We start from the raw sequence: 24,531 nt of genomic DNA on the forward strand, positions 1-24,531 counted from the left end.
TAAATAGGTGTTTAAATGCAAAAGTCTTYCAGGATTTACAGTGAATGCTGTGTTGTTTAATACCTCTTAGAGGCCTCACATTATTTCTTGTTAGCATTTGCCAAAGTTTTATAGTTTTTTTCTGGGGTGAAAAATAAAAAGAAAAGAGTGAAGGAGATCAAGTTAWTATTTTCACTGCTTTTTATTTGTAGAGACATTCAGGTAAATTGTAAGCGTTGAAACTTGACCCAAGGTGTCTAATTATGCTGTAAAATCAACCACAAACTAATCCCTCACTGTGACAGTCAAAACAGAAGGCAACATTGCTAGCTTTATTTAATTAAAACTGCTATGAAGCCTTTGGAATAKCTTAGTCATTCTAATATTTGTGATTAGAATGCAACTATAGATCACTTTATGTATTTTATGGCCTCACTGTTCAYGAGCAAACAGTTCTTCCAGAGGACAGCAGCACATTTCCTTTCTCTGCTGGAGTTCATACAACAAAAGAGAAGGCTTCAGTCAGGTGATACAGGAATTTAGATAATTCAGTGCATTGCAGGTCTTGTGAGCCGCTGAAATCCCATGCTTTGGCACAACTCTTTGTCTGAGTTAAAGTCTCTGCCTTGGAGACTTCGTGGTTGTCATTAATGAGGGTCTGGCACCTTCCTCACACACTCACATGATGCTGCAGAGCTGTTGASAGAGGAGAAGAGGAGCAGTCTTCTTGTGTGTAGAGACAGAGAATGCAGAAAAGTAAACATAAGAGACTTAGGAGAAAATGTAGTGCAAGGGATTAATGAAACCTTTYTTGAAATAATAGCAGTATTGGTTCATAGGATTATAGGACTGTGGGGAAGGTCAAAGATCATGTAATTCAACGCTCTGAGACAGGATCAAATGTACAAGGAATATTTCAAGGAGGTCTGTCAGAAATATTTGTTAATCCTTCCCTGTGGGAGATTCTGGCTTCGTGGTGCTTCACCGTTCTTCACAGATTTTTCTGAATATTTGACAKAAGATGACTGTTCTTTTTGCTCCTGTTCTTGAAGTCTCACAAATTCTACAAGTTGATTTCTTCTTACCTTTCAAGAGGAGTGGTTTCCTGTCACCTTTGAATAACGTTTTAGATKTTGAAAGGTGATGGTCAGGTCTACCCAGACTGCAGGGATTTTCCCCTTGGAAACAGCAAGATCAAACCCACTGATTTTCCCAATGAACCAGATTTCTAATGTGGGTTGTTTTTTTTTTTTTTGTTTTTTTTGCTCATTGATTGTCTAATATGGCATTCATCTCCTGAAGCATGATAAAACTGAATGCAAAATCACAAATTTTATCAGTGCTAAACAGAATGAAATGGTTGTCCTTTATGTCTTGACATTACTGGCACCCCATTTTGGAAGATTTTTCTTCTTTTACACTAGCATAACATTGTTGACACAGATTCAATTTCTGATTCTTAACTGGGACCTGAGTTTGCAATAYGTTCTCACTTTACCAACAGTCTGCTGACCATTTTCTTTCCACAATTTCTTAACCAGTTGTACATACTTTAATTGTTTTAAGTCTCATGGGGGTCCTTGTTTCTCTTTACAGTTGCCTCAAAGGAGGCTGTAGGCAGATGAGGGTTGGTCCCATGTTCCAGGTAACAAGTGACAGAACAAGAGGAAACAGACTCAAGCTGCAAAAAGGAAAGTTTGGCTGTTAGGAAAAATACTGAAAGGATGGTCAGGCATTAGAACAGGCTGCCCAGGGTAGTGGTTGAGTTTCCATCCCCAAAAGTGTTCAGATATTGTGTGGATTTGGCACTTGGGACCATGGCTAAGTGACAGACTTGGCAGTGTTCAGGATTCATGGCTGGGCTCTACAGCCTTAGAGGTTTTTCCCAACATCAATAGTTCTGTGATTGATTTCTACTGAACCCCTATTTCCATAGCTTGCATTTGGTGTGGTCATATGAGGAAGGAAGATTTACTTATAAACACAGCCAGTGTTCACAACTAGAAATGAACACCTAAATGAGAATTCTGGGAAATAAGTAAGTTCTGGTGATAAATGGAAACGTTTGAGAAAATAGCAGAAAGTTGGTGAGGAGGACTGGAAACACAGTCAAGTGACATGCAGCTCAGGTGTCAAAACCCATATATATCATACTGGTAGCTTTTAGGCCTTCTGTGTTGGACAAGTCGAACATCTGTGTTCAGATAACATAGGCCTGTGATACACTGTCAAACATGCTTGAGATCCCTGCCCTGCTGCAGCAAAGACCAAAGCAGAGCTGTAAATTACACCTGTGTGAACCCCTGAAATACAGGTGAAAGCAGCAGGGTGGGTGGGCTGAKCTCTGCAGTGTCCACATCCCCACTCGTGTGTCTCTGCCCAGGAGCTGCTCAGGGCTCCCCCAGTTGGACAGGTAATGAGAATAAATTTATTACTGCATTTTGTCTGTGTTTTTGTGGTTGTTGCTGCTGCCAGCTCACACAAAAAGCAAAACCAGAATTGTTATTATAAGTAACCACGACACCACTTGGGCTGGTTCCAGTTGTTCCTCTGCCTTTCTRTTGCATGGTCAAGCTGCTTGTTGATATATCTTGAAAGCACCACTCTTTTCTAAAGAAAAAAATTAAAATTTGAAGCTATGTGCTGTACAACATTGCACTGTAAATAGCAGTAGTTTAGGAGCTGACTGGCAAGCAGCTTAAACATTCATGCCATGACCTGGACTATAGAAGAAGGGAATCTCASCTTGGCAGTATCATAAACTACATGGACTTAGAATCATGGAATCAATTTGGTTGRAAAAGACCCATAAGATCATTAATTCCAATTGATAATTTAAGTGCCAAGTGGACCATGATGATGTAGCCTAAGGTGAACTCATGTTTATTTGAAAGATTTCTCTGTTATACCAGGAAAACAGTATCATAAAATGTGTTAATGAATGTGAGATATTAGGGTACTATGTTAAGTGCTAAAGATTACCTTAAGTCTACATATGAGTTTTTGGGGTTTTTTTTTGTAAATACTGATTTCTATTCACAGTCATGGTTGCCATTTTTATCTTGTGAGCATCTGTTACAGCACTGTGCTTGAAAAAACAGCAAACAGAGAAGAGTCTGGTTTTTAAAAGAATTGGCATAAATAAAAAGAGAAAGTCAGCAACAATAAACCTTTCATATTTGATCTRCTACCAAAGTAGGTCTTGCAGCAACAAAATGCTCAGATTAGCTAATGAGGTTACACAGAAAGCCATTTGGATATCTACAAACCAAATCTAGATCTCTGGAGCTTTAGTCTGGTGCTTTTTTTTGTCAGAATATCATTTATCAGTGTCAAATCCTTGTGTATCAAAGCAACTTGGAAAACCTTTGGTTAAGTGAGAATATGTTTTCCTGCAGGCATCTTAGGAAATGGATGGTAACACTTGTAGGCACAACAAAAAAGGAAGTAATTCCAGTTTTTTGACCCTGAACGGGTCCGACTGGCTCATTCTCAGTAGGAAAACAGCTGTTTCCAGATTTGAATGTAGACATGGATATCAATTAATGAAAGAAGCAAGTGACTTCAGGAATTTTTGTTTATTTTTTAAACCTCTGTATTGCAACGTAAAATTGTGTGGCATAAATTTATCTAGGATCATTTAAACATACTTTCACTGATTTAATGGAGCTTTTACTGCTCCCAACAGATATTTTGACCTGAAATAGCTGCTGATGATGTTGGGACAGACACAGGAGAAAAAGCATTTRGAGCAGAAGTCAGAGGAGAAAATAGCAGCTGACATTGTGATTATAAAGTACATAATGTGCACAAAAATTATAGAAATAGGTTATAAAAATCTTGTTCTGTMGTGGCTTCCTACTAGTAAGGATCAGAATAGATTTATTGCCTGGCTTTATTTAGTGGAGAGATGTATACCAGAATTCTTGGCCTGCTGTGAACTCACATATCTCATCTTCCTTGGTTTGAACTTCAGCTCTGACACTGGGATCACCTTTGCCTCCATCCTTTGCAAACTGTTTGTCTTGTTTTTATTTCCAGAAAGTAGACATAAATATTTAATTTTGTGATGATCAGGAATGAAACTGTTAATTCCTTTCAATGTATTGAAGATGAAGAACTCTTTTCATGAGGATTCTGAATATTTTGTTTATAAAAAGTTTGAAGTGTGCGCAAGAAGAGCATGATATGACAAGAGCATGAATATGTCTGTAATGTGTCCTCTGTGCTTTATAGTGTGCTAAAGCAGGGTATTAAAATGGCACGTGAAGGACTGCCATGGTGCTTTTCTGGGAAATCCTAATTTGCAAAAAGTGGTGCAGATATCAGCTTGCTGTATCTTCAGAATGGTGATGAAGCTTTGGGAGACTTGGTGCCCCAGCACATACTATTCATTTTGGTTTGAGAGAAAGTTCAGAAAAAGTTAGCGGAGAATCAAAATTCTGCTTGCTTCTCTGACTCCAGCTGATCTCATCCTTTTGAAGTGCATCTAAAATTAATGTCAGTCCTTTACTGAGTTCTCTTCTAAAATACACAGCTGAGTGAATAAGTGGATAGGACTATAAATGCCTCGTATCAGGGTGTTTGCCTRTAAATTGGCAACACTGAAAAACTGATCAGACACTTGAAGCTCTAGGATTCCCACAAAATACRTTCTTACTAGATGAGAGGAAGACTGAGTTCTCAACTCAAATTAAATGCTTCCTATTTTTGAAGTAACTGTGAACGTTACTTTCACCCCAGCTCTGGTTCAGTCTTGCTGAGTAATCCTCTAAATGTAGCATTCAGTTTTACAAAAAAAAAAAAAATTTAGAAATAGAAAATTTAGAAATAGAAATACTGTTGTCAGAAATACTATTTTTTTCATTCACAAGGCAAAGTAAAGCTAGTTTTAGGCTGTTTTTCACCTTTGTTTTGTCAAAGCATATAGGATATTATATGTCTGTATCACATGCTCTTGTGTTAAATGAACTTTCACAGGTAAATAACATAACTTGMGTAAATCCTTTCTTAAAACAGATTTTAGATGTAAAAAATGGAAACTGCTGATGACCTCTAGAAAAGGAATTAAAATAATTTAGGTAGTTTTTAATCCTTTATACCATTAAATCAATATTACATGTATTTTGCTTCCAAACTCAGAATGGCCTCCATGGGACATTACATAATATTTGAACTTAAACTCACTGAAATGGGAAATGCAGAAAACAYGCTTGCACCAATTATTTCAAGTTCTGTAGGTTCTGAGAAATATGTGAGAAAGTCACAGACAGCAGAACTTTTCGTGTTTTTCTTAGAATTAGATAACAAAGCATTTTGTTCTGCAGGATACACAGAATATGGCAAACACCGAACTAAGGTGATGGGTCACTTGGTGATATATAACAGGAAGGAATGCAGAATGCATACTATGAGAAATATAAGCTTGGGCTAAAATCACTTTAGGCAGTTTAATCTTACTGTGAGTTGAACCTTAACATTTTCTGATTCACTTGCTTAACTTTCTTTTCTTTTACAGCTGGGARAAATATAAGAGTTAACCTGATTTTTATGTCCTTTTCAGTTTGAAGTGTGGATATCATAAAACACAAAAGTCTCTTTATTCTTGTTTGCTTGTTCATTTTATTTAAGCAGTTTTGTACATTTGCTTAGCTGGCCTTTCTTTGTCTGACTTGTAGGTCTTTGAAGAAGAGCACCACATCTTGTACTTGGACCATGGTGGAGTTATCGTGGCTATCAAAGACACCTCTATCCCTCTGAAAATACTCAAGTAATCCTACAGTCAATTAGAGTAGAGCTGTTGTGTGTTCAAGACCTCAGGCAAAGTTCAGAGTTTAAGATAAGCATTTCAATGTGATCATKTATGAAATGCAGGTGGAGTCAGCTTAATTTAACATTCATTAAGTCAACAAAATTCAGTTGAATGTTTGCTTAAAGGTTACTTCTTGACACTGAAGGCACCATGGCATAAAGCATTAATGATAAGATTTTCTTGCATCAGTGTATGTATTTATTGCTGCAGAGACTGCTCTGGAACTCTGCAGTGCCAGCTGTGTTTAGCATGACTGTGTTTCTGCTGCTGGCTGGCACCAGCAGTATGTGTCACTGATGCTCAGCCTATGCTGCATTTGTGCCTTAGGTGTGCAGTCAGGAGAGTTCACTGATACTGTAATGTATCTCTGTCCTCTCCAAGGGCCACAGGGAATTTGGAGAATAGCTCTGAGCTGCTCTGGCAAGAGCAATGTGATGGAGAGTTTGGGAGACAATAGGCAAAGGACTTATATGAGCTTATGTGCTGTGTAATTTGGTATGCCAGAATCACAGTTCATGTGAGATATTCATGCACGAATTAACTGCACTCTGCATAGATCCTCTCATTTGGTGTTACTGCAGCAAATGGCTTTCTCAGCTGTTTTGGCAAAAGAGGTTTGTTGCAAAGCATTTTATTGTAAAATAGCAAATTTTAGACTTCATGATAGTGCAGCACAACAAGGTAACCTCRTGTAATGGCACACACCATAAAAAATTTAAGCATAATTTAAGCATCTTCAGCACAAAAAAWTTTAAGAGATCTTTATCCCTTGTGAATTGTTTTGTTTTTGCAGAATTTTGTTATATACACTAATAGGAAGTAGGCTCTGTACCTGGTTTTCTGGAGTGAAAATCATCATTAACCTGCTATCCAAAGGACCTGGAGGAGATGTACAGAAGAAGAGAGACTTTGACTTATAAATTTTGGATGCACATTTGAAATATGTTTTGAAATATGTTTTGTGGATTCATCAGTATCTTTTGCAAATGTCTGAGGGGATGGTAGCAGCCACAAAGGACCATCATCATTTTGGAGCCTGGAGTTACTGCACCTCCCACGTTTTAGCAGTTGGCCTCTCATGTTTCACTGGCCTCTGCTTAGCAGGACTAGAGCTCAGAGACTACTGAAAAAAAAATGAATTGTGAATTAACTTGCTTTTGAATCTACATGGTAGCAAGGTAGTTTGTTGACAGAGCTCAGTTTTTAATTGGCCTGAGAAATTATATTGTTGTGGAAAATTTATTACACCTCATTTATCCAGTGAATCCCTGGATAAATTGCTGATAAGTAGATCACATTAATATGATTTTGTCTAGGCATACTAGASTAGTGTATTTTGTGATCAAAAATCCTAAGCTTTAGTAGTGAAGGGATTTTTAAAAAATGCACTCTGCTTTGTATAGCAATAGTTGTAAATGAAAACCATTTCTGCTTTTTTACAGGTTCAGCATAGATGAAGGCCAGACCTGGAGTACACATAATTTTACCAGCACATCTGTCTTTGTAGATGGATTACTAAGTGAACCTGGAGATGAGACACTGGTCATGACGTAAGGTTTTGGTTTCACCTCTGTTTTCAGGGCTCTCTCTGTTTGTGCCCTTGCCCAGATTTTCAGCTGTGCATGTTTGAGATATTCCTTGAGTCTGTGGCTTTTGCTTCTCACAGTCACACAGACACTTACTCTAATGTCTGAACCTCCCTGGTATGTAACCTGTCTTTGAAATTATCTGACTGCAATATTTCAAATATTTCAAACTGCAAAGACGTATTACGTTCACATGAAATCTTGGAAAGCTACCACCAGGGAGAGTGGAGTAATAGGACTGCAATACAAATCTGAAAGATGTAGGAAAAAAWACAACCTATTTCCTCTTGGGGATTTTTGTTTTCTACAGATTTTTAGTCAGACATCAAAAATGTTAAACATCTATTGTCTTTACAGAGTAAATAACTACAGTGTTGTCCCAGTAAATAGCACTGCAGTATTTGGTGTAAGCACGTACTGTGATAACAAATATTTGGTTTTATTCTGTGCAGTGACAGAGGCAGATGCTGTGAACAGAGCTAAAATTAACTGAATTCTGCAACTCAGGATCCTGTTTATCTGTCCTCTTCCAAAGGGCCAGGGACATCTGCATCTGAGCTGCACATTTTGCTCCATCTCTAGGATAAGTGTTTGTATTTAGAAGTGTCTGAGAGTAAAAACCACTTGTCCAGTCAGGGAGAAAGGCATGTGCTGCCTGTGGCTRGAAAGGGGAATGCACTCAGGKCAATGCACACAGAYTGTTGCATGTGCTCCTATTGCAACAGTTGGTGTGATCCTTTTTATTGGAGCTCAGTGTGCTCGTGACAAGCTTTTTCTCCCAGGAGTTACAAATAGAACTGCCTTTGACATGTACCAACAGCATTTTCTCCTTGGAATAATAAATTAATGGCCCAATATAGGAAGGACTCTCAGCAAAACAGAAATCCTACCCAATGGACTTAAAGGCATGGTGCCAAGTCCACAGTGCTGTGCTATGCGTAGGCAGATTGGGTCTGTTGGTTATTTCTCTTTCTCCACTGCTCCATTTATCCTCCATTATCCACCTATGACCTGAGAAGAACAGTATTATCCCATCATCTTCCCCTTCTCTCAAATACAGGTTTATTTATTATATAATGTATGCCACATAGAGACCTTTATGCCTCTGAATGAGGGATTTCCATTGATTTCAGCAAAAGCAGATGGATCAAAAGCTTATCCTAAACTGTACTTACTGGCAGATAGAATGATGTGTGATGACTATGTGCTCTGGGCTTGGGGTTTTTTCTTATTAAGCATCATTAAAAACAGTGATTCTGTGAAGATGTGTTTAAATATCTGGTTGAATGGGCTGAAGAGCTCTTATAAAACATGATGCCTCTTTAAAATCATCTGTCTGAAATATATAGAACTGTAGCTAGATTTGGTACATGAGCCCAAATTGGCAAAAAAGCATCATGTGACTTGTATATTTCTAAAAGCAGAACAAGAGTCTGACTTCAGGATCTAAGCTTGTAGGATCTTACTTTTTAGCTAGTTTTACTGAGCATGGAGGGCATGAAACACTTAATATCACAGACTGGTCCTGAAGACAGGGGCAAATTTCCTCCCAGAATCTAAAGATAATGAGAAGAATAAACCTTCAGTATGTGTGTTGTTTTTGCTGTTTTATGAGCTTCCCTGTTTCTCCTGCTGCTTTTGTCTTGTTTTACCTTCAGGGGGATGCTGTCAGCCCAGTGGTGCTCTGTCTGACTTTATGTCAAGACCTTTTGTCATTCTGTCTGGCTTAGTTCATTTTCTTTGAAAACTTATTCTTGTACTAAGTTGTTGTGCTTGACTTAATCTACAGTGATTTGTTGCTTTTGAGTAATGTCAACCCCTGATACACATTCCCGGAAAAAACCAAAMATCAACTATGCCATCTTTTCCATTTTATTAGATAAAATTCTCTTCCAAGTAGAACATGGTAAGACAAACTTGTGTTTAATAATGGAAATTAATTAGTAGTGTCTTTCACCTTGAAGAATCCTCAAATCCATTGCTAAGGACATATTCTGACATTTTTTACTCTTACAAGAATTTGATTTTTTTTCTTTTGGTATGGAGTGTATTTGAATAAAGACTTTGAATAAAGAGTGCAATGTCAAATCAGCATAAATTAGGAGAGATAGCACAATTCTGAAGTGGGAAGGTAATAACTGAAAAAGTGTGCACAAAATTGAAGAACAGACAGTCTTTCATTTAAAGCTTCTAGAATAAACTCACAAAAGAGTCAAAGAATATTTTATGTGTACTGAAAGTGACAGTTATGATGAAGTCCTGGTTCCACTGAAACCAGTCTGTGAGAGACACTTCTCATTCTCTAGCATGGTGCCTGGGATAATGACCTGACTTGTAAGTGACTTGCATTTGAATTCCAGTTCTGTCTTAATTTATCCAAAATCACAGAAACATAAAATCACAAAATGGTTTGGGTTGGAAAGGACCTTAAAGATAATTTAGTTCCAAAGCCCCTGTCATGGGCAGGGACACTCTCCACTAGACCAGGTTGCTCAAAACCTCATCCAACCTGGCATTGAGCACCTCCAGGGATGGGGCATCCACAGCTTCTCTGAGCAACCTATTCCTGTGCCCTGTGCCTCACCACCCTCCCATAAAGAACTTTTCCTGTAAATCAGATCTAAACCTATCTTGCTTCAGCTTCAGGCCATTCCTCCTTGTCCTATCACTATGTGCTCTGATATGAAGTCTCTCCCCAGCTCTCTTGTAGATCCCCATCAGGTACTGGAAGGTGCTGTAAGGTCCTCCTGGAGTTTTCTCCAGGCTGAACAACCCCACCTCTCTCAGCCTGTCTTCATAGCAGAGGTGCTCCAGCTCTCTGATCATCTTCCCTGGGCTCCTCTGCACTTGCTCCAGCGCCTCCACATCCTTCTGATGCTGGGAGCCCCAGAGCTGCATGTGGCACTTTGGGTGGTGTCTCGTGAGMGGGGACAGAGGATCAGGGTCCCCTGCCATGACCTGCTGGCCATCCTCCTTTGGATGCAGCCCAGGACACATTTGGCTTTCTGGGCTGTGAGCACACACTGCTGGCTCATGTTCAAYTTCTTGTCACCCTTCTCCTCAGGGCTGTTCTTAACTCATTCTTCCACCCAGCCTKTGTTTGTGCTTGGGTTTGATCTGAACCAGGCTCAGGATCTTGCACTTGGCTTTGCTGAACTTCATGAAGTTCCCACAGGCCCACCTCTCAATCCTGTCACGGTCCCTCTGGATGGCATTCCTTCCCTCCAGTGTCAACCTCATCACACAGTTTGGTGTCATTGGCAAGTTTTCTGAGGGAGCACTTGATCCCATTGTGTTCCTGTCAYAGATGTTAAACAGCACTAGGTCCAATATTGACCCCTGAGGAATGTCATTCATGACTGTTTCCATTCCAAAATGAAGTGGTATAGTAAGCTTTACTGAAGAACTGAGAAAATGTGAACCTTCCTGGTTGTCTCAAGTCTTCATTTCAGAAAGTTCTGTGTTTTCTCCCAAAAAGAGAAGAAAACCAAATGGTGACTTGTCRAAAGTTTTCATAAAACACAATTGTCATCTGCCAGTCAACATTAATCTAAATCATTCATCCAGATCCCCTGCAGTATTCAAGATATGTACACACAAATGCCAAGGAAAATATATTTTATTCCATTGTGCTCTGCGAAGGACCTAGTTAAGATTTATAGGAATTTGAGTGGTAAAGTATTCAAAAATTTTAGGAAATTCATTCTGTGTAAAAATCCCTCTCTAAAGAGACCTAGTTAGCAGTTTAGGAAAGATAACCTATAAAGTATTCATAAAAGTTAGGAAACTTGATCTGTGTAAAAATCAGCTTCTAAATGAGCAGCTCAAATCCAGTATTTATTATTAAATGAATAAGTAATGTTTGCTAAGAAATTTTCTCAACTAATATATTTTTATCAAAATAGTGCATGGACTAGTAGGTTTTAATTTGTTCTAAATTCTGTATGAATGAAGGTTGCTGCAAGTCAGTGTTATACTTAACAATATTTTATATTTGGGAAAAATTACTTGCTAATTCTGGTTTGAGTAATGGCCTAAATCTGAGCAAAAAGGAAGAATTTTTGTGTGTCTGAAATACTGATGTTCCASTTCAGAGGAAATAGTTAATATAATGAAAGTTTCAGACCTGTTAAAATTGCTTCTAAATCACATTTCAACTTCTGKGAGTGTTTCCCAAACCAAGTTATTTAGATTGCAGTGTGAACCCAGTAGGCACAATAACCACGGTACTGCAGACCATGGCCCCTTTTAAAAGGCCAGTAAGAGGTTACATAAAAGGACTGCTTTTCTTTATGTCAGGTACRATCAAAATCTTCCTTGTGGGTAATTGTATTTTTTTCCAGAGGGCTATTTTTTTGTAATGTCTCATAGAATAACAACTTTGGATGCTGTTGGGAACTTTATGACATCTCTGAACTGCAGAGCTGTCTTGAATGCCCATTGTGTTCCTTTTGGGTTCCTGGATGCCAATGGAAACAGGAAGATAGTCTAATTTAAATTTAGTCAGAACCAGGTGAATATTAACAGGTGTTAGATACCTGGTAGAGCCAYCTGGACTTTTGTAACTGTTAATTCTGCTAGGAATGTCAACCTCACCTTTAATAACATCAGTAACAGTCAACATTGCATGTACTTTGTGRAGCTTAATGTGTCACACATGGCAACACACTCCTTTTTCCTGTCCTCTTTGAGTATCTTAAGTGGAGGTACTTCTCTGTGTTTTGAATTCTTCYCTTCTAACTTTCTCATACTGCAACACTTATAAAAGGTAAATGAATGCTAGATTCATTGTGTAAGAGAACAGCTGATTTCTGAAGGCAAATTCTAGTTTTTCTTTGCAGCTAGTTAATGCCTTGTATGAGAATCATTGCTCAGTTATGAAATGGTTGTTCTGCTCTCTGCCTGAGAAGGAACATATCTGAGAGTAGATGAAGGAAAAATGGTGAAAAAAACATTGAGAAAGCAGACTGCTTCTTCTATTCCAATCTTATCTGGATATCAGCTAATCCAGGTGTAGGAATGCTGTTTGGTAGTGAGTCCGATGTTTTTGCTTTCATATCCGTGGACACAGATGTTAGCAGAGCAAGTCAAAGCCCTGCAGTGTCACTGCCAACCTGTGACCTTGGAGTCAAGACCTGATACTGCCTTGGTCTCTCCCTCCACTCAAAAGAAGTCTTGTGGTTGAAGATTGTTTTTTTGATTTCTTTCCTTTCAGTTTCATAATGTAGTCACAAGCACAGGAACAGGACACTTTGTATTGCTCTAAAGCCCATGTTTAATTTTCATTTTTAGGACAGATCTGTTTATTTATTCAAATAAGAGGAACTGAAACCATGTTCTGTAGGAATCTGTGATCACCATGTCCCTATTTACAGGAGGAGAGGACAGTAAAAGGGTGATGTGACTTTTGCTTTCAGAATAGACTTAGTGTTGTTTTGAGCCCTTGACACAGAGTGARTGTCTGAAGCTTTGGTACTCTAACTATGCTTCCACTTTAGTTTCTATTTCWGATAAATAAGCATTACAAACCTAGCCAACAACTAAATTTTTTAACAACTTTATGTACTTTTGGCTGGGGCCTTGAACTGTATTTTTCTATAGATTGCTGTCAAAATGAAGGAGCCACTATTTAGACGAATGTAGGCTATTAAATCTAGCTCTGCTAGGTGAAGTCTGAAAAATTTCTGGTTGGGACAAGAGAGACCTGCTTTTTAAATATGTGACTAGGAAAGATAATGTTAGCAAAAGAATTATAAAATTTTGCAAGTATCCCAGATGAATTTGATCTTTAAGTAAGATGACAATAGAGAGTTGAATGATGTAAAAGCTATCATCTACAGGGTCATATATTTCTCTTTAAACCGTTTTTTTCACTGTCCACCTTGTATTTAGTTCTGCATCAGACATCAGGCTAGGCACTAAATCTGCAATGTTTTCCAAACAGCCTACATGTTGAAAGGTTGTTCTTGGACAGGAATTTATCAAATAGATGGTAAAAATTTCACAAACATCATGGAGTCACCAAACTCCTGGAGAAAGTGAAAACACCCTCATTCTGCTCCTCCCTAGCACTTCTCAGAACCTAAGCATTCATTTCCGTTCATTTCCCCAAAAGGGCTAAAACTAAGATGTTTTGGCATTAAARAATGAATGGCAATTATTAGCTTATGGGAGCAGGAAACAATGAAAAAACATGTTTTGGTTCAATTTCAACTAAATTGTTTCCTCCCTTCATTTTTCACTTTGGCAGCCAAAAAAAMCCAACAAAAACAAACCAAAAAATCCCAGCCCAACCGAGAAACCCTACTCTTCTCTTTAGTACATTAAGTATATGCATGTGTTTGTAGTTTAAGGCATTTAAATCATAAATGTCTCAGCTTATTTGCCCATGATCTCCTGTATACACAAGCATGTTTTATGTGCAGTTGCTTTATGTAGGCAGGTGTCTACTTTTGCACATGGAAGCATTCATCATTTCTGTAGTTGCAGTTTAGGAAGGCCACTGAAATRTGACCTCTGTTATGTTCTTTTGGGGAATTAGAAAAATATGCTGAATTATAATCTTGATGTGTAACAGACTGCAGCTTGAATCTCACATTATTTTCATCCATTTTACAGGAAGGARSCCTCTGATTTATCTAGGTTTTTTTKCTGATKTTACAATGGTRTAAARGGARCAATGACAAAGGRAGGAAAGCACATCTAATAAAGATTCCCTTGTCATTTTCTCTTTTGAAAATAGTAGGCTTTAAATACCACTGTAGTACATAGTCATAGGTAACCTGCTCTGCCAACCCATATACCCTTGGAAAATCTTTCATTAATGACATTATTCCTGTGAGCTAAGGAGAGCACTACCTGTGGCAGTGGCTACACTAAAGTACATCCTTCCATGACATAATCTCATAATGTTACTCTCTCAKCTGAGTAATTTCTGCACAGATTTTGGCATGTGACTTGCTGTATGTTCAAAGACACTCTAATAAATATGAACCCCACCAGGCAGAACAAAACAATTGTCATGTTTGTTTGCTTTTTCAGGGATATTGTCATTATTTCTAGTAAAGGTCTATGTGAAGCAAAGGATTCAACTGAGCTCTTTGAGCTCACCATAAATTGATGAGAGAGTCTAACTAATCCTTTCGCGTAGAAGATAACTGAGAAAGATGCTGCTGTTTTAATATAAATGGCCTCTGATATTTTGTGAGCTGTAAGGTAGATTGAGAGTATTTAATCTGAAATTGTAGTTGTGTTGTAAAAGTTGTCAGGCAGGTCTGAGAGTTAAAAAATATTTTAACAATACAGTAAGTTCATGGTATTTCCATGATCATGGAATCATGGTCATGGTATTTCCTTCTAATATGATTTACTACAGGAAAGGAAGCYTCATATATGGAACAAGGTATAAATACAATTTTTAACAAAGCTCTGTGACTACTTCAATTGGATAGAATAGAAGACAGAAAGAATTGTTAAAATAATGAACTAGCATCTCTGATAGTGTGGCTTCCTTTCCCAGCTTGGTCATATACTCACTGTTAGCTATTGAGGTTTAGAACTGTAAAGAATTTCACCTTTGTGCTTGAGCATCTTTGCTTAGGTGCTGTCCAAAGGAATTTAGAAATATTATGCAAGAGGGAGCCCTTGAGATCCCATATCACCTGTAAATGGGGCCCTCAGTTGACCCTGATTAAAATMCCACGTTTTACTGTCAGCAGCTCTACACTTTTGAAGTCTCTTGCAAAAAAATTAGRTGCCCTTCCACCCCTAAGTAGCATATAAAGTTACCAGAGTGTGCCAACAGGGCAGTACARACATTCTGCTACAGTGTCCTGGTTTGAACATCACGCTTGATAGCAAATTCATACAGAGGAGAGCAAAAGCCAGTGCAACACTTGGAAGATGAAAGCAATGAGTGTAGAATGAAGGAGGCTTCTGATTTCAAACAAAAGTAACTGTGCATCACACAATTGTCATCACTAGTCTTCAGTAAAACTGCAAAACTTGTGCAGTTTTAGATGCTRTTAAACATCTGAATAAATTCCCCATGTGACCTTTKTGTCCTTGGTGGGAAAGTACTGCARGATCASTCCCCWCATTCCGAAGSCTTTGAGTGTTCTCAGGTATTYATGAGTAAAGCAAAACACATATAGAAGATGACACAACTACTACTGCTCCTCTGAACAAGGGGTATCTATGTAACAGGTGCTCTTCTGTTGAATAGAATTTACTGGAAAAGATTATCATTGCATATAATTTCTGTTAAATTAACTCCRTCTGATTGTGATCTTTATTGGGAACAGAAATAACCAGCAATCCTCCAGCAAACAGTTTAAATGAGTTAGTTTAAAAACTGCATTAAACTGTCTTATCTATCAAATGATGCAATCAAATTAAAAAATTATGTGCTCATAAATGAACTAGGAACAAATGTACAAAGTTGTTATGGCAACTGAAACACTGAAGTTAAAATTATGGATCCTAAATTCTTGCAAATAAAAGTAAATTAATTTCCAAGGTAATTGGAATTTCTTCCAAAAATTATTTATCACAGCATCATCTTTTATAGCTTCAACAGAATTGATTTGATGGCTTTCTAATGAAAYATAGTTAATCAAGAGGAAGGTTTTAGTAGCTTATGAATTGCTATCATCTTGATATATAACTTCTACTCATCAGCTACACTTGCTGCACCATTCCTATTTTTTTCATTCATATGATTTTATTCATCACATACATTATATATTTTACACCTGAGCAACTATATTGTGATTGCTGTTATGTATTGCTTTATTGTAGCTCATATTTTTGTCTAATCCATTGAATCCTACTTAATACATACCTTTGTTACTTTGAAAAAATACTTTTTTTTTTTTTTAAATTCTGGTGATATTTAGCAGTATATTTAATAGTGCTTATCTGAGGTATCTGCAAATTTCTTCTGCCTACAGAGCAACATGTGCTACTGCAGCAACAGCATTAATAATCATTAAGCCTTTTTTGCAAGCAGTTTGCTGAAGTGGATGCATGTAAAGTGCTGGATTCCTTGGGAAATTTACCCTTGGAATTACAAAGCTGTATGACTGTATTTTTATTGGGGTTTGTGACTGTACCAGGACACTTTCTTGAATCTTCAGGATTTTATTTAAGCCACAGAATGTTGGGATCACTGGTGCAGCTAGTTGTTGTGCTCTGTGAAAACATGTTCTTCAGTCTGTGGAATCAGAACAGCTGTAATGGAAATGAAGTTTTTTTGGGTTTTTGTTGGTTTCTTTTCATGTTTTTTTTTTTTTTTTTTCAAGAGGCTGGACCAACAGGCAGGAAAGTTATTTCTGTCTTCTGCTAAAAATCCTCAGAACTGAATGTTACAGTTCACCAATACAAGCAGTGACTTTGCTTTATGCACATATGGTTTGTACATGCCTTCCATATTATTTCAGTAGATTTTGCATAATTTCTAGAATGATTTCTATGCTTTTTCCTGTCATTATTGGGTGTGGAACTGGGCAGTATTTATCTTCTCTATCTATAATTCTGATATTTTCTAATTCTCTAAGGGAGAATAAACAACTTCAATAGCTTTTATCATTATTTTTGCAGACTTAKAGWTCCATAAAAWRGTTGAGGTCAGAAGTGACCTSTGGAGGARATCTGGTCAAACTCCTTTGCTCTTGTAGAGCCAGTCACACAGAACTGTTCCCAGATGGCTTTGGAATATCACAACCTCTCTGGGCACCTGTAACTGTGCACCCTCACAGCAGAAATGTTTCCTGATGTTCAGAGAAAACCTCCTGTGTTTCCTTTGGAGTCTGTTGTCTCTGGTCCCGTCACTGGGCACCACTGAAGACTTGGCTCCAATCCCAGCAAAGAATCTCCTTTGTGCTGTCCCTTCAGGTATTTACAGACAGTTCCCTCTGAGCCTTCTCTCTTCAGGCTGAAMAGTCCCACTTCTCTCAGCCTCTCCTCTTAGSAGAGATGCTCCAGCCCCTTCATCACCTTCACAGATTTTTGTTGGACTCTCTCCAGTCTTTCCATCTCTCCTGTACTGGGGAGCACAGAAGTGGACCCTGTACATCCCATGTAGCCTCACCAATACTGAGGAGAAGGAATTAAAAAATAGTATGGCTATGTTTTTATTTATCCTTGCCCTTCCTCTTTCTTGGCCTTCCTCCTGGTCTCTTTGAGACAGCTCCTGACTCCTTAATAAAATTCTGAAAACATTTTTTTTGTACTTCTCAGCTTTATCTTTTCCAGGGAAAAACCCAATTCTTTCAATCTTTCTTCAGKGGTTACATTTTCTAAGCAGCTTATGAGACATTTTGCCCCTCTTCAAATTCRTTTTTAGTGGGTCTGTAAATATGCATATAACATCCAAAATTAGATGAAATATTCTTCCAGAGGCTTCACCAGTGCCATTATCAAAATAATTACCTCCATGTCTTCTGTTTCCCAGTTCTGAATACAACCTAGAATTAGTCTTTCTTATTTTTGCAGCAACACTGCATTCTTGTTTTAGTTCCACAGAATTCCCCAAGTCTTTTATTTGATACTTGAAATTTGTTTTCCTTTTTGGTTTTTCACCTTTGTTGAGAGTTTGTTTTTGTGTTTTTGGGTTTTTTTTCCCCAAGGAATACTTTTTGCACTTGGTTTTGGAATATTACATCGTATTGATTTCTGAACATTGCTTTCATCAGTCAGTGTCCACTCCCTTCCTTACGTGTTATCGGCAAAATTTTTTGTCTTCCTTATTTGTGTTATGAAAATATTGACTGTGGACCCATCATATCTTTATGATACATATCTGAAAATATTCTGTTTGATAACTACCTTTAGAAAATGGATTTTTCTAATTCAATATGTACTCCCATTCCTCTTCACAGTGATTTTATCTACACTGATGTTTTCTTTTTTGCATTGAGACAATGTCAGCTAGAAATGTGTAACAGTTTCAAAAAAGGTCAAAATATGCTTGATTTTTTTCCTTTCCTTTATCCACAAAGCCAGTTACCCTGTAAAAGGAGAAAATTACATTAGTTTGACATGATTTGGTTTTGACAAATCCGTTGTAGCTGTTTGTTATCATTTTAATTATCTCCAAGGTTCTTAGAAGTGGATAGCTCAATAATTTGTTTGGTATCTTTGTGGATATCAAAATTAATTCCCCAACTTTCTGAGCTCTCTTTTGCTGGTTTATATCACTGGTTATATAAACACACATAAATGTGTATGTATGGTAGTGTGTGCATATTTATATATAKAAGCAACATGTTTATATATATAAGCAACATGTTTCCCTTGCCTTAGTTATTTGGAATCACCCTCGTGAGGTTTCAAAGATCATTAATATTAGTTCAGAGATTATGTTTTCAAGAAAATGTCATTATTCTGTTCTGCCTAGAACTCTAACCACCACTCTCYTTTCTTCCTCTTTCCTTGACTAATMTGCCTGAGATAGCTCACATGAATGAAGAAAATTTCACTTGTTCTGGGGAAAATACTTTCCTTGAGGCAGGAGTGAAGCTTTAACAGGACTTGGCAACTTGCACTTGAATATATTTTGTGATAAATGGGTTAAAAAAGAAATATAGTAAATTCATAAAGTTTTGTGATGTCTAGAAAAGCATTCACTGAGGGAGGAAGTTGCATAATCACATGGTGAAGTCTGCCTCATGTTAGTGCCTCRTATGGAACAATAAAGATTTTAGAAAAGACGTGCAGGTATTTTGTGTGCAAAAGACACTTCATGTCTGTCAGTAAACCCAGTCATATTGAAACAGGCATTGTGGAAARAACATGAGACCACCTAAGTAGTCACTTTATTGAGTACATAACTACAATGAATAAGATTATATAGTGACAGCAGCTCTCAGGATCCAGCTGAACCAGAAAAAGGAACCAAACCCTWAGGCTCAGTGAGAGAAGTGGGACCACACACCTGTGTGCACACACAGCCAGAGGACTGARCCACATTTTTTAGTTGTGTGTGTTGCTTTTACTTCTGAGCCATGAGTACATTTAGAAGGAAAAAAAATTAGATGATCCAAGTGCTTTAATCTCAGAGTCTTATAAGAAATGAGTAAGACATACAAACCAAATGCATGTGTTTCTGTTTAATTAAGTGCACTGCTGGTGGTGTGGTTTCCTGTGAGCATGGCTTGTTCATTATCATGTGAGCAGTGGGGACAATATTGATATCAACATCTCTCTGCTGTGGAGGAGAAGCAAAGACACCAGGAAGGAAAGGGGAAATCACTGTACATCTTYAGTCTCTGTGAACTGTTTTTCAGCCTGTTTGGTGGATTTCAGAATCTACCATCTAGCAGGGAAGATGCTTAGTGTGATGGTGTTGCCTCTGTGCTGTAGAGAATCAACCACTTCTGGTSTACCCCAGTTCCACTTTGAACCTGGTATTCAGGACAAGAGACATGGCTGTGCACAGCAGAATGCTTTTAACAAAACTGTACCATTCCTGCTGTGTCTGGATTTGAACAAAACTRAGGGCAAAACAAAAGGAACGAATTACTTTGGAGCATGATACTAAAGCTTGGAATATGAACTCTGTGCAGTATGAACTGCACAGAAATTGTTGGCTTCAGATTTAACCTTAAATTCTTTGGCAAGTAAGWCACATAAGCCTGATACAAACCACAAATACATTTTCCTTTTGCCCAAATAGAGTCTTTATCCTTTCTAATTTGTTGCTGGATGTCATACTTACCCATTTTGTTTTGGAAATAAAGATTCTGACTTAGAAAATGTTGGCTGCTTTGAAAGCACAGCTTGRTTTTTAAAGCAATGAGATTTCCTTTTTTTTTCTTGTTTCCCCCACAAAAATTGTAGAGTTTGTGGCTGKTTTTTGTTATAAACTAACTATCTGAAATGAAAAAGAGACTGAATCCTCCAGCACAATGTGTAGATGTAGTGTATTACTTAGAAATTAACCCTATATCATTATAATGCTGAGAGTTTAAATAATAGCACATTGCCACCTGAAGACTRTAGAAATTAACACAAAATCCTACAACAAAAACGACTGAAAAATTTGCAAATCACGAGGAATAGAGGACAGAGCTGGGAACTGACTGTAGTGATCCTGGATTTTGCTCCCTGATCTGAGCTTCCTGTCAAAATCTGACAGCTCTGTCTGTTTCATGTAGCAAGATAATAGACAAAWATATTTTATTCCAAATTAGAAAATATTATTTCTGATTAAATTTCTGGATAGTTTGGAAAAAAAATCTCTAAAATATGAGTTATGTCTTTTCATTGTGAAGTTTCCTACAGCTGACAAATGTTTCCTAACTAGACTCATTGTTTAAAGAGGAATAAAAATTGAAGAAAAATTAACCTGGGACCTTTTAGCATAGAACTATGACCACGAAAGGGAAAAGATAAGGCTGAAATTTTGAATCTCTGTTGTGTGGTATTTCTTTTCAGTAGGAGTTTGCTTTTGTCTTTTTGTTCAGAGTCTTTGGACATATCAGCTACCGTTCGGACTGGGAACTGGTGAAGGTGGACTTCAGACCATCCTTCCCCAGGGAGTGCACTGATGAAGACTATGAATCTTGGGAGCTCACAAATCTGCAGGTATTCATGGTCTCGTGTTAACTGACAAAACTTTTCCATAGTTTTCAGATTCATGTAGAGCTATGAGCTGGGAAAATGTTTCCAAATTGAATTTAGATGCTACACCCACAGCTTAGTCTCCTTACGCAGATTTCACAAGAGTTTAAAGTGGGAGAGGATTTTGTGTTCCCTTCGGTTGTGTGATCTGTGTCCCAGGAAAAGTGGAAATATATCTGGGGGGCTGCCTGCCATAATGATAGGTGGTCCTGCTGGATTGGGAAGCATGTTCTATAAAGTGAAGTGTGTAATATTGATTGAAACAATTTCAACACGCACTCGTGTGTTCTGCCAACTTCCTGACCACATACTGTACTCATATATAAATTGCCATAAGTAAAGTCCATTCCAGAAGTAATTTAGGATCTCAGTGGGCCAATCATGTAATGGAGTCCAGTTGTTTTGGGCAATACCATCTCTGCAGTAATGCWCTAAGGCTGTGCTAATCCTGATACTCTGGCCAAATCCRCTTTTGGGCAGCTAAATTCTATGTRCAGTGTACTGATTAAAGAGACCAATATGAGATTGGATTTTAATTATTTTTTTAATTAAATGTAATCTGTCATATTTGTTCATAATCATTCTGATTATTGTGTTTTGCTTCTTCCAGTGCATTTGTTCTTTTGCTCTCTGCAGGGTTGGTTTATTTTTTGCACGCTACCCAGTGTTACTCCAGCTCCCATTTGCTAGTTCTCATGCCTAATTTTACCCTTCTTATTTGAGCCTGCTGTGTTTTTACAAAGAATGTTGTGCAGATCTGAGCCTAAAGAGTAACAGTATCTTGGGATATTGGCATTGAAATGTCTTTCAGAAATTAGAAACTACTGAAATGACTTTGGCAGAGTGCTTGCAGCTGCCCAATGAGCAGTGGAGTGTGCRTGGAGAGAGTTCATTCTGTGTCCGCGTGGTTGGTGTTTCAGCTGGACAGCCAACACAAGATGGGTGATTTAGAGAAATTCAACTGTCTGCAGCCAGATGGATTTTTTAAATGGCCAGCTAGAGCTTGGTACACAGGTTATGCACACATGAAAAATAGGTTAAATTGCACTTGAATTTTCATGTGCATCTTCAGATTCGTGTCCTGGAGATGCAGCCTATGTGACAGCTCTGTAATGACCTGTTAGTGGGTGGCAGTGGATATGAGGGCTTTCTGTACCAACATATTTGAGTATCAGAGAGTTGATAAAGTTTATAGTCTTGGCAGTAAGACCAGCCTTTCTTTGGAGAACCTGAGATCRTTGTGGTGGAGTTTACATTGCAGTAAGTCCAGTGCTTTGATATTCAGGGTGATCGGTGCATCATGGGCCAGCAGAGAAGCTTTCGAAAGAGGAAGATTTCATCATGGTGCATTAAAGGGAGAAGTTTCACATCAGCTCTCACATCCAAAGTTTGTGAATGTGTGAACTCTGATTTCTTGTGGTGAGTCTGTCTGTGGGACTTTTGGCTAATTGCTAATAAATAGTTATTTAGAGTCTGAGATGGGTTTATTACCCTCCTGTTGCTCCTGTCCCTACATAGCCATATATAAGCAAATAGGCAACTTATTTGCATTTGCATTTGTTTAAAAACATTGCCATGTTTAAGTATTTATTTCACCTGACTGAAAAAATCCAAATGTTTTTCTCTATTGATCAAGACTTGAAAAATTAYCTTTGAATTAATTTTAAAGGCAAACAAACAAACCCTTTCTACTTTAAAAAAAAAAGAAAGAAAAAGGAAAATAAATGGTTGGTCTGAGTGTCAAAGTAAACCTTTAAAAATCTAAGCTACCAAGAGAGGTAATTTTGCAGAACTGACAAAGTAATTGGAACCAATTTTTCCCCTTAATGTACACAACTCCCACTGAAATTAGAACAGAGGTGGCTTCGTCAACTTGTATGTTCATCTGGTAGAATAACACTGAAAAAAATTAATTGACTTTTAAAAATGTAGTCTCCTTCACCCCAGAATGCAGAGTGAAGTKGGGACAGTAACACACTTGGTGTTGATGTTTTTCAGTGATTATGGGTTTGAGCGCTCTGCACCTCTGAAGTCRGAGTTGAGCAAGTGCTTTGCTGACTTTTGGTTTAACCCAGAAGCACCTCCTGAAGACTGTGTSCTGGGGCAGGCATACACCAGCAGCACTGGGTAAGCTGATTTTGCATTTCACTGGCTTGATGAGGATTCCAGAGAGGGGGATAATATTTCAACAAACAGCCTCAAAAGTGGTTTGAATGAAATTCACATTTGAGCACTTAAACAGAGTCTGCAAGAGAGCTTGAGAGGGACTATTCACAAGGGCATGTGGACAACGGGGAATTCCCTTAAGCTGAAGGAGGAAAGGTTTAGAATATTATGATTTTTTTTTTTTTCTGTGAGGATGGTGAGGCAGTGGCACAGGTTGCCCAAAGAAGCTGTGGATGCCCCGTCCCTGAGAGTGTTGAAGGCCAAGTTRGATRGGGCTTTGGGAAACCTGGWCTAGTGGAAGRTGTCCCTGTCCATAGCAGTGGGACTGSAAYGAGATGATTTTTAAGGTCCCTTACAACCCCAACCAGTCAATGATTCCATGAAATGTAAATAAGGCAAACTGCAAAAACTGGAAAATGGAAAAGTTGTGGTTCTGACTTACAGCATGAGCAGAAGCGTCCTACAGACTAATGAAAGAAAAATATTAATTTGCATGTTCACATCAGTTCAAAAACTAATCCATTTGAGAAAATGGAAAATGGAGTCTCTTTCAGCATTAATTTTTTTTTGTAATATTTTGTACGTATTATTACATTCTGATAGGAATGTTCATTCAGAGAATTTTCTTTTAGCTCATTACTTAGGTTTTCAGAGTAATTTTCAGTTTAGATCCAATGGATTACTCTGAGGAAACTGGCAACATATCACAGACTTTCCAAGCTTCTCGCTTCCAWAAGGGTAAGGAGTTCTGTGGAGAATAGATTATTTTCCTGACCATATGGGACACTCAGAATCAAAGGAAAGCTTTAGTAACTGTAAACAATACTTCATAGAATATACKCTACAATGTAGTCTGACGTCTGTGCTGAGAATAACTTGCAGCTGGCATCTATTCTGGCTTATCATAACACCATCACAGTCGGTTGTGGAGATGAGAACCAAATGATGAAATGTCCAATCTGGCAATAGAATCACAGTCTCTGTGTATATTTACCTTACTGAGGAAAATGCTGCCTTTTGGGTTGTGCCTGACAGCTGTGATATACAGAATGGRAATTCAAAAGAGTGAAATATGACTCCGATTTTAAAGAATGTTTAAAAATAACATACCTGCGTGAAAGTGATCTGTAAATAATTACTGTAAACATCCAATTATTTCAATTATTAGCACTTTAAAAGTGTTAGTAATTTCAGTCTTTTATACAGTTATATTAAACAAATGCTTTAAGTGTTTTAAGAAATGAATAGATTTGAAAGCAGCAGTTAAGCAATTAGTTCTGGGTTAWTGGAGAAGCTGTTTGGTCTAATTTCTTCCTGATCTTTGGGGTTTGAACCAAGATGTCTAGAGCATTGAAGACTTGAATG

At 37.8% G+C, this 24,531-nt stretch overlaps 1 protein-coding gene across 1 annotated transcript in view; it reads left to right on the top strand.

The window, feature by feature from the left end:
- Window positions 1-24,531, top strand: part of SORCS2 (sortilin related VPS10 domain containing receptor 2) — a 521,698-nt gene that overhangs the window by 460,390 nt on the left and 36,777 nt on the right. The window contains exons 13-17 of the mRNA XM_057365256.1: window positions 5,658-5,749; window positions 7,234-7,341; window positions 20,844-20,964; window positions 22,286-22,419; window positions 22,999-23,127. Coding sequence (XP_057221239.1) covers window positions 5,658-5,749; window positions 7,234-7,341; window positions 20,844-20,964; window positions 22,286-22,419; window positions 22,999-23,127 — 584 coding nt within the window. The remainder of the gene's footprint in view (window positions 1-5,657; window positions 5,750-7,233; window positions 7,342-20,843; window positions 20,965-22,285; window positions 22,420-22,998; window positions 23,128-24,531) is intronic.

This window comes from Malurus melanocephalus, unplaced genomic scaffold, assembly GCF_030028575.1.
Source record: "Malurus melanocephalus ecotype Western Australia unplaced genomic scaffold, MMel_1.1 scaffold_50, whole genome shotgun sequence".
Lineage (NCBI taxonomy): Eukaryota > Metazoa > Chordata > Aves > Passeriformes > Maluridae > Malurus > Malurus melanocephalus.